Source organism: Cydia splendana, chromosome 13, assembly GCF_910591565.1.
Source record: "Cydia splendana chromosome 13, ilCydSple1.2, whole genome shotgun sequence".
Taxonomy (NCBI): domain Eukaryota; kingdom Metazoa; phylum Arthropoda; class Insecta; order Lepidoptera; family Tortricidae; genus Cydia; species Cydia splendana.
In genome coordinates, this window is record NC_085972.1 from 13,104,619 (window position 1) to 13,118,016 (window position 13,398).

Genomic DNA, 13,398 nt, shown 5'->3' on the forward strand with positions numbered 1-13,398 from the left:
GCGTACACAGCGAAGCGTCACGTCACAGTGCTGATAGAGTTAGTCCAAGAAAAGTGCAACGATTTTGATAGCATACGCAGTGCAAGTGTTATTTATACGTCATAATTTCATAGAAGTTTGACGTTTAAAAAAACGCACTGTGCTATCAAAATCGTTGCAGACTTGTCTAACTCTAGGTATGTAGTGACATGCCCTTTAGCAGAAAATAATCTAGTTATGCTTATGAATTATGACCTACTTAAACTCAATCGAATCGGAAATGTCTAATTCGTCCCGGCACGGTAAAGGTTAAACTGACACCTTTATGTTGTAAACTTATCATCGTTGAAAGGTCGAGATAATGAACATTTACAAATATTGTTCGCACATGCGCGTGGCGGCAGCGCGGAGGGTCGAGATTCGCCCGTGCATCGTCCAGAGTGCACCGCGGCTCGGCCAGGCGGGGACGCGGCGCTGCGTGCCGCCTCTATTTATATATTGACGCGCCCCGCGCCCCTCGCGCACGCGCAATGCGCACCTGAAAACGTCGAAAGTGAAAATTGCACATAATGGTACCGCACGGTGCACTGCGCCGCTCACAGGACTAAACATAACTACACACGTGAAACGCGCGAAGAACCCGGCACCGGCGGCTTCTAGCGGGCCGCTAGGATGGCCGTTGAGCGCACGCCGACACCCGGCACTGCGGCAGTACTGCGTCACACATCAGCTGTACCGGCGCGCTCGTGACGTCTCGTGTTCGAGCCGGCGCGATGGCGTCCACGATGCAGCTGGAGTTCACCCAGGCGATGACGGATTTTAAGACGATGTTCCCGGACATGGACGACGACGTAATCGAGGCGGTGCTGCGCGCGAACCAGGGCGCCGTGGATGCCACCATCGATCAGCTGCTGGCGATGAGTACCGACAACCAGAACGAGAGGTTGCGGCTGGAGATGGAGAGGGTGGAAGGTGCGAGCCCGCGCAGGCCGCGCCGCACCTCGCGCCCGCAGCGCAACGGCGAAGACAACGACACCACGGCACTCGTGTAAGTTACAACAACAAACCCTCTCTATAAGTACAGTCACTCACAGCTCACAGTCCATAAGCGATATACCTTCTGCCCAGTTGAGCGTTTAGGTACATAAGAAACACGAAATATAATTATAATATTGGGGATGGGTAAATGTTCACTGGTGAAATCAAAATATTTTTCATTTTCGCTAGCATTTTTCTGTTCGTTACCTATAATGGTTATAATTAAAAGTAATTATGACTAACGTATACTTGTACAGTAGGTAGGTAACTTAACTAACTTATCTTTGACGTCGACTGTACCTGCCGCCTGCCGCAATATACCAAAACACATCCAAAACTTTAGATTGACTAGAGACCATAGAAGCCATATTGTCAGTTAAAATATATATGTAGTTACATAAGGCGGACCTAATGCTATATAAGGCATTATCTACCAGTACCAGTCAACATTTTTTTATAATGCATCAATACCAATACCTATACCTACCCTATCTATTAGTATTAAATTAGTATTTACCTACCTATTTTAAATATACGTAGACACAGATCTATTAGAATTTTTCGAAGAGACCATAAATCGTTGCAATAACAGCCAAAGATTGAGACATACTCTACTTAGTAGTAGTGCAACAGGTTAGCATGACAAGCGGAATCTTTCATTCAACGAGTTCGAAGTTCATATTCATCTTTACGTTAGATACACGTAGCCTAGGTTTGCCATAAGTGTGGGGACTCAGACCGGGACATTTAAAGAATAATCGGCCAAGAGCATGTCGGGCCATGCTCAGTGTAGGGTTTCGTTGTTTCCATTCTGTCAAAATAGGCCAAATGGGGACTAGTATGTAAGTATCCCCCTTACCCCGTACCCTTATCTTCTCCATATTCCTCTACGCCTCTGAGACATGGGTATGGAAGCCACGTGTGAGAGCAAAAATAGACGCATTCGAGATGTGGTGCTGGCGCAAAATGTTGGGCATATCCTGGACGCAACGCCGCACCAACGCGTCTATTCTCGAAGAGCTACATATTACCACCCGGCTTTCAACTACATGCTTCCAGAGAATGTTGACCTTCTTTGGCCATGTGGCCCGCCAAGACCCGTCCAGCTTTGAAAAGCTCGTTCTGGTTGGGTGCGTCGAAGGGAGAAGGAGTAGAGGCAGGACTCCAACTCGGTGGTCTGATGCCATACGCGACGCTACGGGCGTCAACATCCAGGGGTCAATACAGCTGGCCCAAGACAGGGGGGTTTGGAGAGCGGTGGTGAAGAACTGCACTCCTGATGGTCACGACCCTCAGCCTTGAGGAACCGACTAAGAAGAAGATGTAAGTATCATGTAAGTACATTACAAGCATAAGGAAGTACTTTTACTAAGAAAATATTTTTTTTTTGCAATAGTTAACTCAAAAAGGACAGGACCGATCATGTTCGTTAAGATAGTTTTTTTTTTTCATATTTTTGGACCCATGGTTCAAAAGTTAGAGGGGGAGGGGACATTTTTATTACTTTCGTAGCGATTCTTTCCGAAAACCTAGTATATGAAAAACTGATTTTTGGAGACCCGTATGTATTCGTTTTGAAAGATCTATCCAAGGATACACCACACTATTGGTACAAAGCAAAAAATACATATACATATTATTATAATACATATTGTATGGGAGGTACCCCATAAAAAAAATTTTATAGTTTTTCTTTTACCACCATTCCACTAACCCGTGGAATAGTGGAACATGCACGTTATATTGTTTTAAATTTTACCATTTTACCTTGATTTTTCTTTATTTGTTGATTTTCAATTTTATTTTAAAACTTATTTTGATCTTATTCCGCATGTATCTGAGAAGGGCTTTAGAAAGTGAAAAAAAATTACGATAGTTATTTTACCATTTTTTTTAGTTTTCAATAAAGAAGGAAGTACGAGAAAATTTTGTTACTTAACAATTGCCTATATTATTAAAAAAATAACTAAGAAAAATTTCTACAAGTACATAGTACATTTACTAACATGTTTAAAATACACCTTTTTTTATTGTCACGTACTCGCTTTTTCACGCCGCGCGCGTTTCCCGAAAACAAGGCGCGGAGGGCTGTGTTCAGAGTTGAATAAAAAGTAAAAATAATGGAGATAGAGTTCTGCAAGTATAGACTTTTTTTTTAGGAACTATCCTCCACTTTTATAATATTAATTTGGTTTCTTAAATATTAATACTTTTTGAGATATTAGGGAAATAAGTAAAATCTACTTTTTTCCCCCTTTTTTTGTTTATAACTTTTGATATTTTTGGTATGCGTGTGCGTGTGGTGAAATAAACGTATCCAATACATTTTTCTAGACAACATTACGAATCTAATGAGTATATAATGAGGTATCACACGTGTTTTTAGGAGTAGTAGTTATCTCTATTTTTCACCGTTTTCAGTTTCTCGAGTAGACTAAATATGTAAATTCGTAATAGCCTAGCTAGTTAGTCGTGTTTATTGTTGGTATATATTTACCAAGTCCAGCCCCCTACTAAGTAACTAATCTTTAAACCGGGACAACTTGCTTATCGGCCGGGACACCGGGACACCATGCTTCAAACCGGGACATGTCCCGGCGTACCGGGACGTATGGCAACCCTAACGTAGCCGGGACTAACTCGATAGGTAGGTCGGTTAGCCCGAGGTTAGCGCATAAGCAATTAGCGATTAGCTAAGTTTCTATATGAGCTCTCTATGCTAAAATAATTAAGAAGATATACGCGGTGCAACTTTTATGTATTTAAGTACTACAAAATATATTTACCTACGTGTAATAGGTGTCATTGTCTTTTAGTAATGATTTCATTAGTTTTAAATGAACCATCTACAATCTTTTCAGCTTTGCCCTAAGGTTGACTGGTAGAGAATGCCTCATGGCTTTAAGTCCGCCTTTTGTACATTAAGACTTCCATGTGGGTTGGCACATTATTGCTTATTGGCATCCGTTTGTGCAATAAAGTTTAAAATAGAGTTATGGTTGCTTGATCAATTCATGACAACCATGATCAGGACTAACCTTAAACTAAAAATTAAATAATCTAACTTGAAAGTTGAAACATTCACAATACCTATCACTACCTAAATAAAACTTTGAATAGCCAAACCTCCGCTATAGCTGGTTTGTTACTGCACACCGTGGTATGGGGACCTTGCACTTTGAGACTATGCGCTGAAACTTGGCACAGTTGATTCTTAGCTGGTCTTGAGCAGATACAGACCGGGAGCCGTCGAGAGCCACCTCTCATTTAGTGAGGGGGAGGGGGAATAAAAAATACGTTTTTTTGTCTTTTCTACTTTATGTTTTTTTTTTTTTAGAAAGTGCATTGTTTTGGTTCCAAAAAAAAATCCTATATGAAATGAAAATGATATATCACATGCCCTAATAGGTACAGTTTTTCGACGTGCGGACTGCCTGCGCTTACAGGCTGACTTGACCTCTCTACTCTCTCTACTTAGCTGTATTTATAACGGCTATTAATAGGATTTATTGTAGATTGTCCTATTACCTACTCGTATATTGGACTCAAATTTGGTAGGTACCTAACACGACCATAGAACGCGATTCTTATTGGCCTTCTCGTTTGGGGACTTATACTACAGGCGGAGCTGCATATATTTACTACCGGCCTCGAAGAAAAACTACGCACCTAAGCGTTGAAGACAGATCTGAGGGCCTAACCAAGATGACAATTATTTGAGCTACGACAAAGAAACGCTTTGTGTCTCTATTACTCTTCCATATTCAGTGCGATAGAGAGACAGATAGCGTTTCGTTGTCCTAGCGCAAACGATTGTCAACTTGGCTAGACCCCCTGGATTCTCAACGAATACTGAAGGTAGGTAACTTTGACTTAGCCATAGGTAGGTACCTATACCTATAGTCCGCTAAACTCTACACCTCCGTAAATCCATCTGGGTATCATAAAAAAATCTTAACGTGTCACACATCGCAGGTTAAGAAATCTCTACAATTTGGCTTCATGTCCAAATTCAATTTCAGAGACATCGACGACGACTCGGTACCGCTAGCCGTACGAAGGAAATGGGTACCGCGAATGCTTGGACCTTTACCGCCCATGTTTCTGCGCATACCACCTGGCACTGACGCGCGAATAGACCTGAGTTTGGACATGGACGACGACCGCATAGCCACGTTTCTGCAGAATGAGGAGTTCATGGCTGAACTCAGGTGGAACCAGGAGTTCATGGCGGCGTTGGATAGCGAGCAGGGGAAGACGAAGGGTGATGACGAAGCGGATTTTAAGGAGCGGCTTAAGAATATGGGGAAACGTGAGTGTGCTTTTAGGGCTTTTTACTTTTGAAATAAATATTGGCAGTATTGGCACCTCTACCAAATTATGTTGCTGGTTGTCACAAGTCAAAAAGTTGCAGACTAAACAATTATTGAGAGGTTTACACGTGCGAATTTACACATTGTACGGGCTACATAATGTACCTAACTATACGTACAAAAGCTTCTCATTACTCATAATAGCAAAAAAACTCTATACTTTTATAGCTCTACAAATAATATTTCATTAGATAAGTATTTTTCCATGCTTGATTGTGAAATGGTAACTATTTACCTAATAAAAAATATAATTGTCTATTGTTTATATTGTGTATATTGTTTTAACATTTGTGGATCAGCCCATAAATATGCGTTCAAATTTATAAATTACCTATTATATAGTAGGTACATACCTATCTTTTATGGATATCCCAATTTTCACAGTATCGCGCAAGAAGTTCGCACAACTGTCGCGCATGTTCTCACGCAGCTCGGGCGCGTCGCGGCGCTCAGGCGGAGCGCGCGCTCCTCCGCGCGGTCCGCCCGACAGCCTGCTGCTACAGGAGGAACACAGCGACGATGAAGACCATCACCGGCCTCACAAGGTTTAACTGCACAGTACGACAGCTAACGGGTAGAGTTTTAGGGCCTGTTTACTCGTAGTTTTGCCTATCCGGACAGCTTTGATAACATATTTAATTGAAGCTGCTGCTGCGCCCACACAGCAAATGATAGATTGAGAAAACGCGCTCCACGTATTCTATTTCCCCACTACTTTGGGAAATGAATAATTAAGAAGTGGGGCGGACGTACGTGGATAGCACTAAACTGAAATAGTAATCGTTCGCTACGAGTAGCTAGATGTGTTGTACGCAGCACCAGTTCGACCTTTAGGAATGACTAAAACGGCCTTAAAAACATTATGGGTGCTCATGAATCTGGTATAAATGAGTGTTCATAGCGATGTCTGTTCGAGGCTGTTTGGGAACGACTGGACTTGAAAGGCGTATTACTTTTATTCTACAATACCTACCTACTATTTACTGTAAATACTACTAACTATTATATATTTAGTTACTGTAAACGTCAGTAAGTAACAGTTACGAATCATAATATGCGTAGACGATACTGTCACAGATGAAAAGGGTATGTAAATTTAAACTGCTGCTACTCACGCATTGTAGATATACGAGGGCTGTTTGATAAGTACCCGTTTTCTAAATCTATTAATATCACTTTCCGAAAATATGTATACCACCGTGTTAAGCCATTATTCAGAGGCGGGAAAATAAAAAAAAAAACAGCATTCTTTTGTTTTTTTTTCTCATTTGACAGCGATTCAGTGAAAGCGTGAACATAAAATTGTAAAAATGGAGAAAGAACAGTATCGGTCTGTAATTAGATTCTTGTTTTTGGAAGGAAAAACATGTAATGAAATAAAAGTAAGAATGCAAGCGGTTTACCATGAATGTGCTACTTCTATGACAACCGTCAGATACTGGTTTAACGAGTTTAAGCGGGGGAGAACAACCGTCTTTGATGAGGATCGCCCAGGCTACCCAATTGAGGTGACTACAGACGATATGGTAAAGAAAATTGAAAATATCGTTTTAGCCGACCGCCGAATTAAACTTCGAGAAATCGTTGATGTTGTAAACGTTTCAATCCAGCAGTTACAAAACATATTAGAAGAAAAATTGGATATGAAGAAAGTATCGGCGAGGTGGGTGCCGCGTTTACTCACGGAGGAGCAAAAGCGGAGCCGATGGACTACTTCGGAGCAGTGTTTGACCGTGTTCAAACGTAACCCGAAGGAGTTTATGCGTCGTTTCGTGACCGTAGACGAAACATGGGTTCACCACTACACCCCGGAAATGAAAGAGCAGTCGAAGAAGTGGATTTTACCGGGTGAACATGCTCCAAAGAAAGCAAAAACCATCCCATCGGCTGGAAAGGTCATGGCGACCGTTTTTTGGGATTCGCAGGGTATTATAAATATTGACTACTTAGAAAAGGGGAAAACGATAACAGGGCAGTACTATGCCATTTTATTGGATGAATTTGACGCTGTGTTGAAGGACAAACGACCCCATTTAAAAAAGAAAAAAAGTACTGTTTCATCACGACAACGCCCCAGCTCATTCGTCCAGAGTTGTGTGGCTAAATTAACACGGTTACGCTACGAACTATTGCCTCACCCCCGTATTCTCCAGATTAGGCCCCATGCGATTTATTTTTGTTTCCCAACCTGAAAAAATGGCTCGGTGGTAAGCGATTTCGATCAAATGACGAAGTCATTGCCGCCACAGAGGCCTATTTTAATGACTTTCCGAAATCATACTTTTTGGATGGTTTATTGAAGCTTGAATATAGGTAGAACAAATGTATAGAGTTAAGAGGTGACTATGTAGAAAAATAAATGCATATATACAAAAACAACTGATTATTTTTTTCATAAACGGGTACTTATCAAACAGCCCTCGTAAGTATTGTTTTTACAACATAATCCATCAGGAATTGTAAACGCTTATCCATCAAGCTCTAGTCGAGCAGATACGTAGCGCTACGTATTGCTAGAGGTAAAGACAAGACTGTACTCTGTTTAGAGGTGGATACGATTGTTATATGTAAACAGTAAATGAAACTAAAGACGATACGGGGAATAGCTGCAAAGCACTCTCCAAAGAAAGGCTGATAAGGAAAATTTTGTATAAAATTTATTCACATTATAGTTAGATACTTAATGTAAATAACTGTTGTAGACTCGATAAGTAGATTGCTCTATCTTTTACGTCTTCAAATTTAGATGCCGTTAGCGGATTCTTGTTAGGATCAATTTCTAGTTGCCTATCTTGGTGATCACCCGGCTAGCCTAAGGCACAGAACATACGGAGGGTTATGGTACTTACATACCGCACTTCACAGAGTGAATGCAACTGTAAATAAACTGCGCAAACTATTTGTACCCACGTGTAAAAAATGAATTTTGTCATAAATTAAGAAAATGTGAATTAGACCGACTGACATCTGATTTGCAATCCCTTTGCTTTTGATTGGCTTAAGACACCATCGGCACGCAACATGCAGAGCTCTCAGACTAGCTAATAAGTTTAGGTACCTATCTAGGTTTTATATTCATCACCAAACCTGCGCGCTCGCTCACAGCAAGCACGGCACCAAGCCGCTCCGTGTATTCTGCGCCTAACTACAAATTGCAACGTCGAAATATGCATCGACTATTATCCCTGCTTGTGCCCGTTCGGGTCACCGCAAGAGTATAGGGTTTCGTTCATAATCCACTAATGACTTATTCCAGAATATTAGGCAAATTAATAGGTATGTGGATCCTGATTTTGATTTGAATCGAAATCACTTTAGTACGTTAGTATTTTGAACTCTTGTTTTTATAAAGTAGTTGTGTATTTCTAGTCTCCATTCCAAAGTTACCTACCTATATTTATGTTTTTAGATTTTAAGTTGTGTGACTAAGGAGGCTACTGTCAGTAGTTAGTAGAAACTTTGTCCTTCCTCGGCAATAAAATTTACGACATTTGATCAACGGTAAAAACGTCGCAGAAAGCCGCATTAACTACATTGTATAGTTACTAAAATTTTATAAGAAGCTTCTTCATAGCTTGTCCCGCGTTTGGGAACTCTGCTATAAACGTGTGAGGGATGAGCAGCCATGCGTGGCTCTTTCGCTTGCTAAGTACTTGCTTTAGCGAACCAGCACACTGGGTACACAAGACGAGATCTGTCTGTAACAATAAGAACGATGTGTAGGGTACGGTGACTAATACTGGTTAGACTGAGGCGATTACTCGGTAAGCCATAAGAACAGCAGCCGAGGCCTTTGGCCCTGGCCGACACTGAGCTAGGGAAGATAAAATGTTACGCAATTTAAATAAAAAGTTATTTCTATAATTAATTGTTATTATTTATTTAACCCACGCCTTCCACGCCCATTCAATTAACATTTGCCAAGTTGTTTAGAATAACTGAAACTAAACGGGACTTTATAGGTTAGCGTGTAATTATTTGTGTACTTTGTTGACATTTTTCACTTTAACGAACATAAGTATATCAGCAAAAAAAAACATACTTTTAACACCTTTATAATTATGTGTAGATAATCCATATTACTCTTCCAAAAACAATAGCAGGTAATCAAAACAAAATAAACTATTAAGCTAGGTACAGGTCCATTCACAAGAGCTGGCACGAATGGAATAAATGAGTGAATGAAAATGTCTATGTGTACACACATTAAGCCATAAAATGATGTCTCTGACTGTATACCGATACAGGTGTCACTCATACAATTAAAGTTTCGTTCATTCCATTTGTGCCAGCTTTCGTGATTCAACCTGTACCTACTCTCCCTGTCACAATCACAATCCTCCTAGGTCTCCCTACCTCGACCGGCGGCCTCGACGTTTTAGGTGGTCGCAACGCTCATGGTCTCAAGGAGACTCTACGTTAGGATACGTCCAAAACATAAATTTAGGTAGCCACATTTAAATATTGTTAATAAGTTAATAAGCGTACCTCTGTGGGACGATCCATCGCCTTTCGTTCATTTAAAGACTAACTAGTAGTTCGCCCCGAACTGAGAACTCGCAGTTAACCAAAAATGATTATAGAGCGATTGACTTTGTTGCACCTACTTAGGTATCGTATAGTGCGACATAAAATAGTAGAAAATAAATGAGGGCACCACTTTCTACGGAACTGTCACATTTTTGACGTAAAATGCTTACACATGGCAACAATTTAGTATGGACATTTTTGAGTTCCATTTTATTCAATTTCTACTATTTCATGTCGCACTATAGGCGGCAATAAGGCGGCAATGGATCAAAAATCGCCTGGATTTATTGCAAAGTCTGTGGAGCCCTTGACTGATAGATGTATGCAAAGAGTAGTATGTATAATAGTATAATATATAGGACAAAGAGAGCCCTCTTGTGGAACTTTTTTGCATCCATTTTGAAGTGCCATCTGTAATTCTTGACCAGAAATATCAACTAGAGCTCCCGATACACGTGTTACACGCTGACACGGGTACCCGTGTTCTTAAGCCCGCCGGGCTTAATAACCCGAACTACACGAACCCGTCCGGATTCGGAAACGTTTACACGGGTACCCGTGTACACGGGTACACGGATACACGAAATAACGGATCTTATTTACCCGCCGGTTCGACCCTTCACTCTCGTGTAGCGGAGATTCGTGCTATGAAGACATACGATTGAATATGTGGAAGGTTAGGAAGATTCGATTACCTACTTTGCAGTTTTACTGGATTGATTTGTAATGTCAATAATAGGTAGGTAAGTACAATTTGTTTCAATAATCATAAGATTAAAATTAACAATATCTCAGTAACCGTTGACTTCATTGTTGGTATTTCAGTTTCTTCATTGATGTAGTTTTTTGATAATTAAAGTAAACCTAAATACCACCACCACCATGTTACCATTTGTTGGGACGTTAGTCTTTCCGTGACCACAGCTGGTGCAACTCAGCTGAAACGTCGGAATTAAAGGTAAAAACAGCGAAATTATATCGCGGTAGACCCGTTTGTGTAATTATGTGTACAAAACGCGAGAGTTTAAAGTGTTATATAAACCTAAATGATTATTTAATACAAAAGTAGATAGTTATGCTTACTGAAACCAGAGTTGGGCATTATTCGAATCATTTTTAATCTAAATAATTATGATGAGATTAATATTCGCGAATAAATTATTTGCGAATAAACTATTCGTTTAGAATTTCGAATAAGAAATGAATTATTCGAATAAATTACACGAAGGATTTTTGTAATACACACTCAGATGGCAAATCTGAATAGGTATGCAACTGCAGCGTATTTTAGAGCCAAGGAAAATTTTGGGAAAGGCCCCAACTGACCGTCGCCATCCATGGTGGGGACAAATGGGAATTGTTTATATGCAGCGCCTATTCCCATTTGTTCCCGGCCGGGACAAGTGAGAATACATCCGATATTTGTGTAAAATATTATTATGTAGGGTCTACCCATATGTTCCCCGCGGAGATAAATGGGAATTCACCCATTATTGGTAATTATTAGTAATATGGGAATACACCAATAATGGGCGCATTATTGGTGTATTCCCATTTGTCTCCAATTCACGTGACCTACGCCATGCACGAGGCGGGGACAAATGGGAATGTTTATATGAATTTTGGTGTTCCCATTTGTCCCCGATATTGGCGTTGCCATTTGTCCCCACCTCAAAAGATTTCTATGCAGCGTCTTTCCCCATAAGTTTCTCGCGGGAACAAATGGGAATACACTCTTTATTGGTGTATTCCTATTTGTTCCTGCCCTACGTGACCGCCGCCATACGTGAGGCGGAGGCAAATGGGTACGATTTATATGCAGCACCTATTCCATCAGTTCCCGACGTAGACAAATGGGAATACATCCGAAAATTGTGTTCCCAATTATCCCCACCCCAATAAGGTGGGGAAAAATGGAAAATATTTTTATGCAGGGTCTTCACATATGTTCCCCGCGGAGACAAATGGGAATTCGACCATTATTGGTAATGATGGGTGCATTATTTGTGTATTCCCATTTGTCCCCGATTCACGTGACCTACACCATACATGAGGCGGGGACAAATGGGCATGTTGTATATGAGTTTTGGTGTTCCCATTTGTCCCCGATATTGGTGTTCCCATTTGTCCCCGAGGCGGAGACAAATGGGTACGATTTATATGCAGCACCTATTCCATCAGTTTCCGACGTAGACAAATGGGAATACATCCGAACACACGATGAATATATGATGAATTTGCACGCTTGCATGCAAGCTAGGTACATGATCTGTAACACCATATTGTAACATCCCCATACTGTATCAATGCAAATAAATAATTTCTGATTTCTGATTTCTGAAAATTGTGTTCCCAATTATCCCCACCCCAATAAGGTGGGGAAAAATGGAAAATATTTTTATGCAGGGTCTTCACATATGTTCCCCGCGGAGACAAATGGGAATTCACCCATTATTGGTAATGATGGGTGCATTATTGGTGTATTCCCATTTGTCCCCGATTCACGTGACCTACGCCATACATGAGGCGGGGACAAATGGGAATGTTTTATATGAGTTTTGGTGTTCCCATTTGTCCCCGATATTGATGTTCCCATTTGGTGCCGATACAAAAGATTTCTATGCAGCGTCTTTTCCCAAATGTCTCTCGCGGCGTGGACAAATAGGTTTTTTTTCGAAAATGGTGTGTTCCCATTTGTCCCCACACCAATAAGGAGGGTACAGATGGGAAATATTTATATGCAAATCCTATCACTTCTGTACCCGGCGGGGACAAAAGTGATAGGATTTGCATCGGGAATACATCCGAAAATGGTGTGTTCCCTTTTGTCCTTACAAAAATAAGGTGGGAACAAATGGGAAATATTTATATGCGGCTTCTTTTCCTATATGTTCCCCGCGGGGACAAATGGGCATACACCCATTATTGGTTATAATGGGTGCATTATTGATGTAATCCCATTTGTCCCCTATCCACGTGACCTACGCCATACATGAGGGACAAATGGAAATGTTTTATATGCAGCGCCTATTCCCATCTGTTACCGTTTCCCGTGTTCCCGGCGGGGAACAATAAGAATACACCCGTTAATGGTGTGTTCCTATTTGTCCCTGCTTCAATGAAGTGGGGACAAATGGGAAAGATTGTTTGTCTTTTCCCACATGTTCCCGAAGGGGACAAACGGGAATACCCCCATTATTGGTGTATTTCCAGTTGTTCTCGCCCCACGTGACCGCCAATACATGAGGCGTATTCCCAGTTTCCATACCTCAAATCAACCAACCAGATAAACCGATAGAAAACATTTTCTTTTTACTATTGGGATATAAAACAGCTAAATAGTTATTTTGTAAGCTAACTATTCGACAATATTATTCGCAAATAATTTATTCGTGGGCTATTTTATTCGCCGAATAAATTATTCGCGAATGAATTGAACACGAATGATCATTCGAAAAAATTATTCGTCATTCGCGAA

The 13,398-nt window shown here is 40.8% G+C and overlaps 1 protein-coding gene across 1 annotated transcript; it reads left to right on the forward strand.

Moving 5' to 3' along the window:
• Window positions 1-398: 398 nt before the first annotated feature.
• Window positions 399-9,254, forward strand: LOC134796110 (CUE domain-containing protein 1). Its single transcript, XM_063768070.1, has 3 exons — window positions 399-1,027; window positions 5,040-5,329; window positions 5,775-9,254. The coding sequence occupies exons 1-3, from the start codon at window positions 753-755 to the stop codon at window positions 5,939-5,941; spliced, it is 732 nt and encodes a 243-aa protein (XP_063624140.1). The 5' UTR covers window positions 399-752; the 3' UTR covers window positions 5,942-9,254.
• Window positions 9,255-13,398: the final 4,144 nt, after the last annotated feature.

Coding starts and splice junctions, on each gene's coding strand:
- LOC134796110 (XM_063768070.1), top strand. CDS start 753: ATGGCGTCCACGATGCAGCTGGAGTTCACCCAGGCGATGACGGATTTT. Junction 1,028..5,039: donor AACGACACCACGGCACTCGT/GTAAGTTACAAC, acceptor ATTCAATTTCAG/AGACATCGACGACGACTCGG. Junction 5,330..5,774: donor GCTTAAGAATATGGGGAAAC/GTGAGTGTGCTT, acceptor CAATTTTCACAG/TATCGCGCAAGAAGTTCGCA.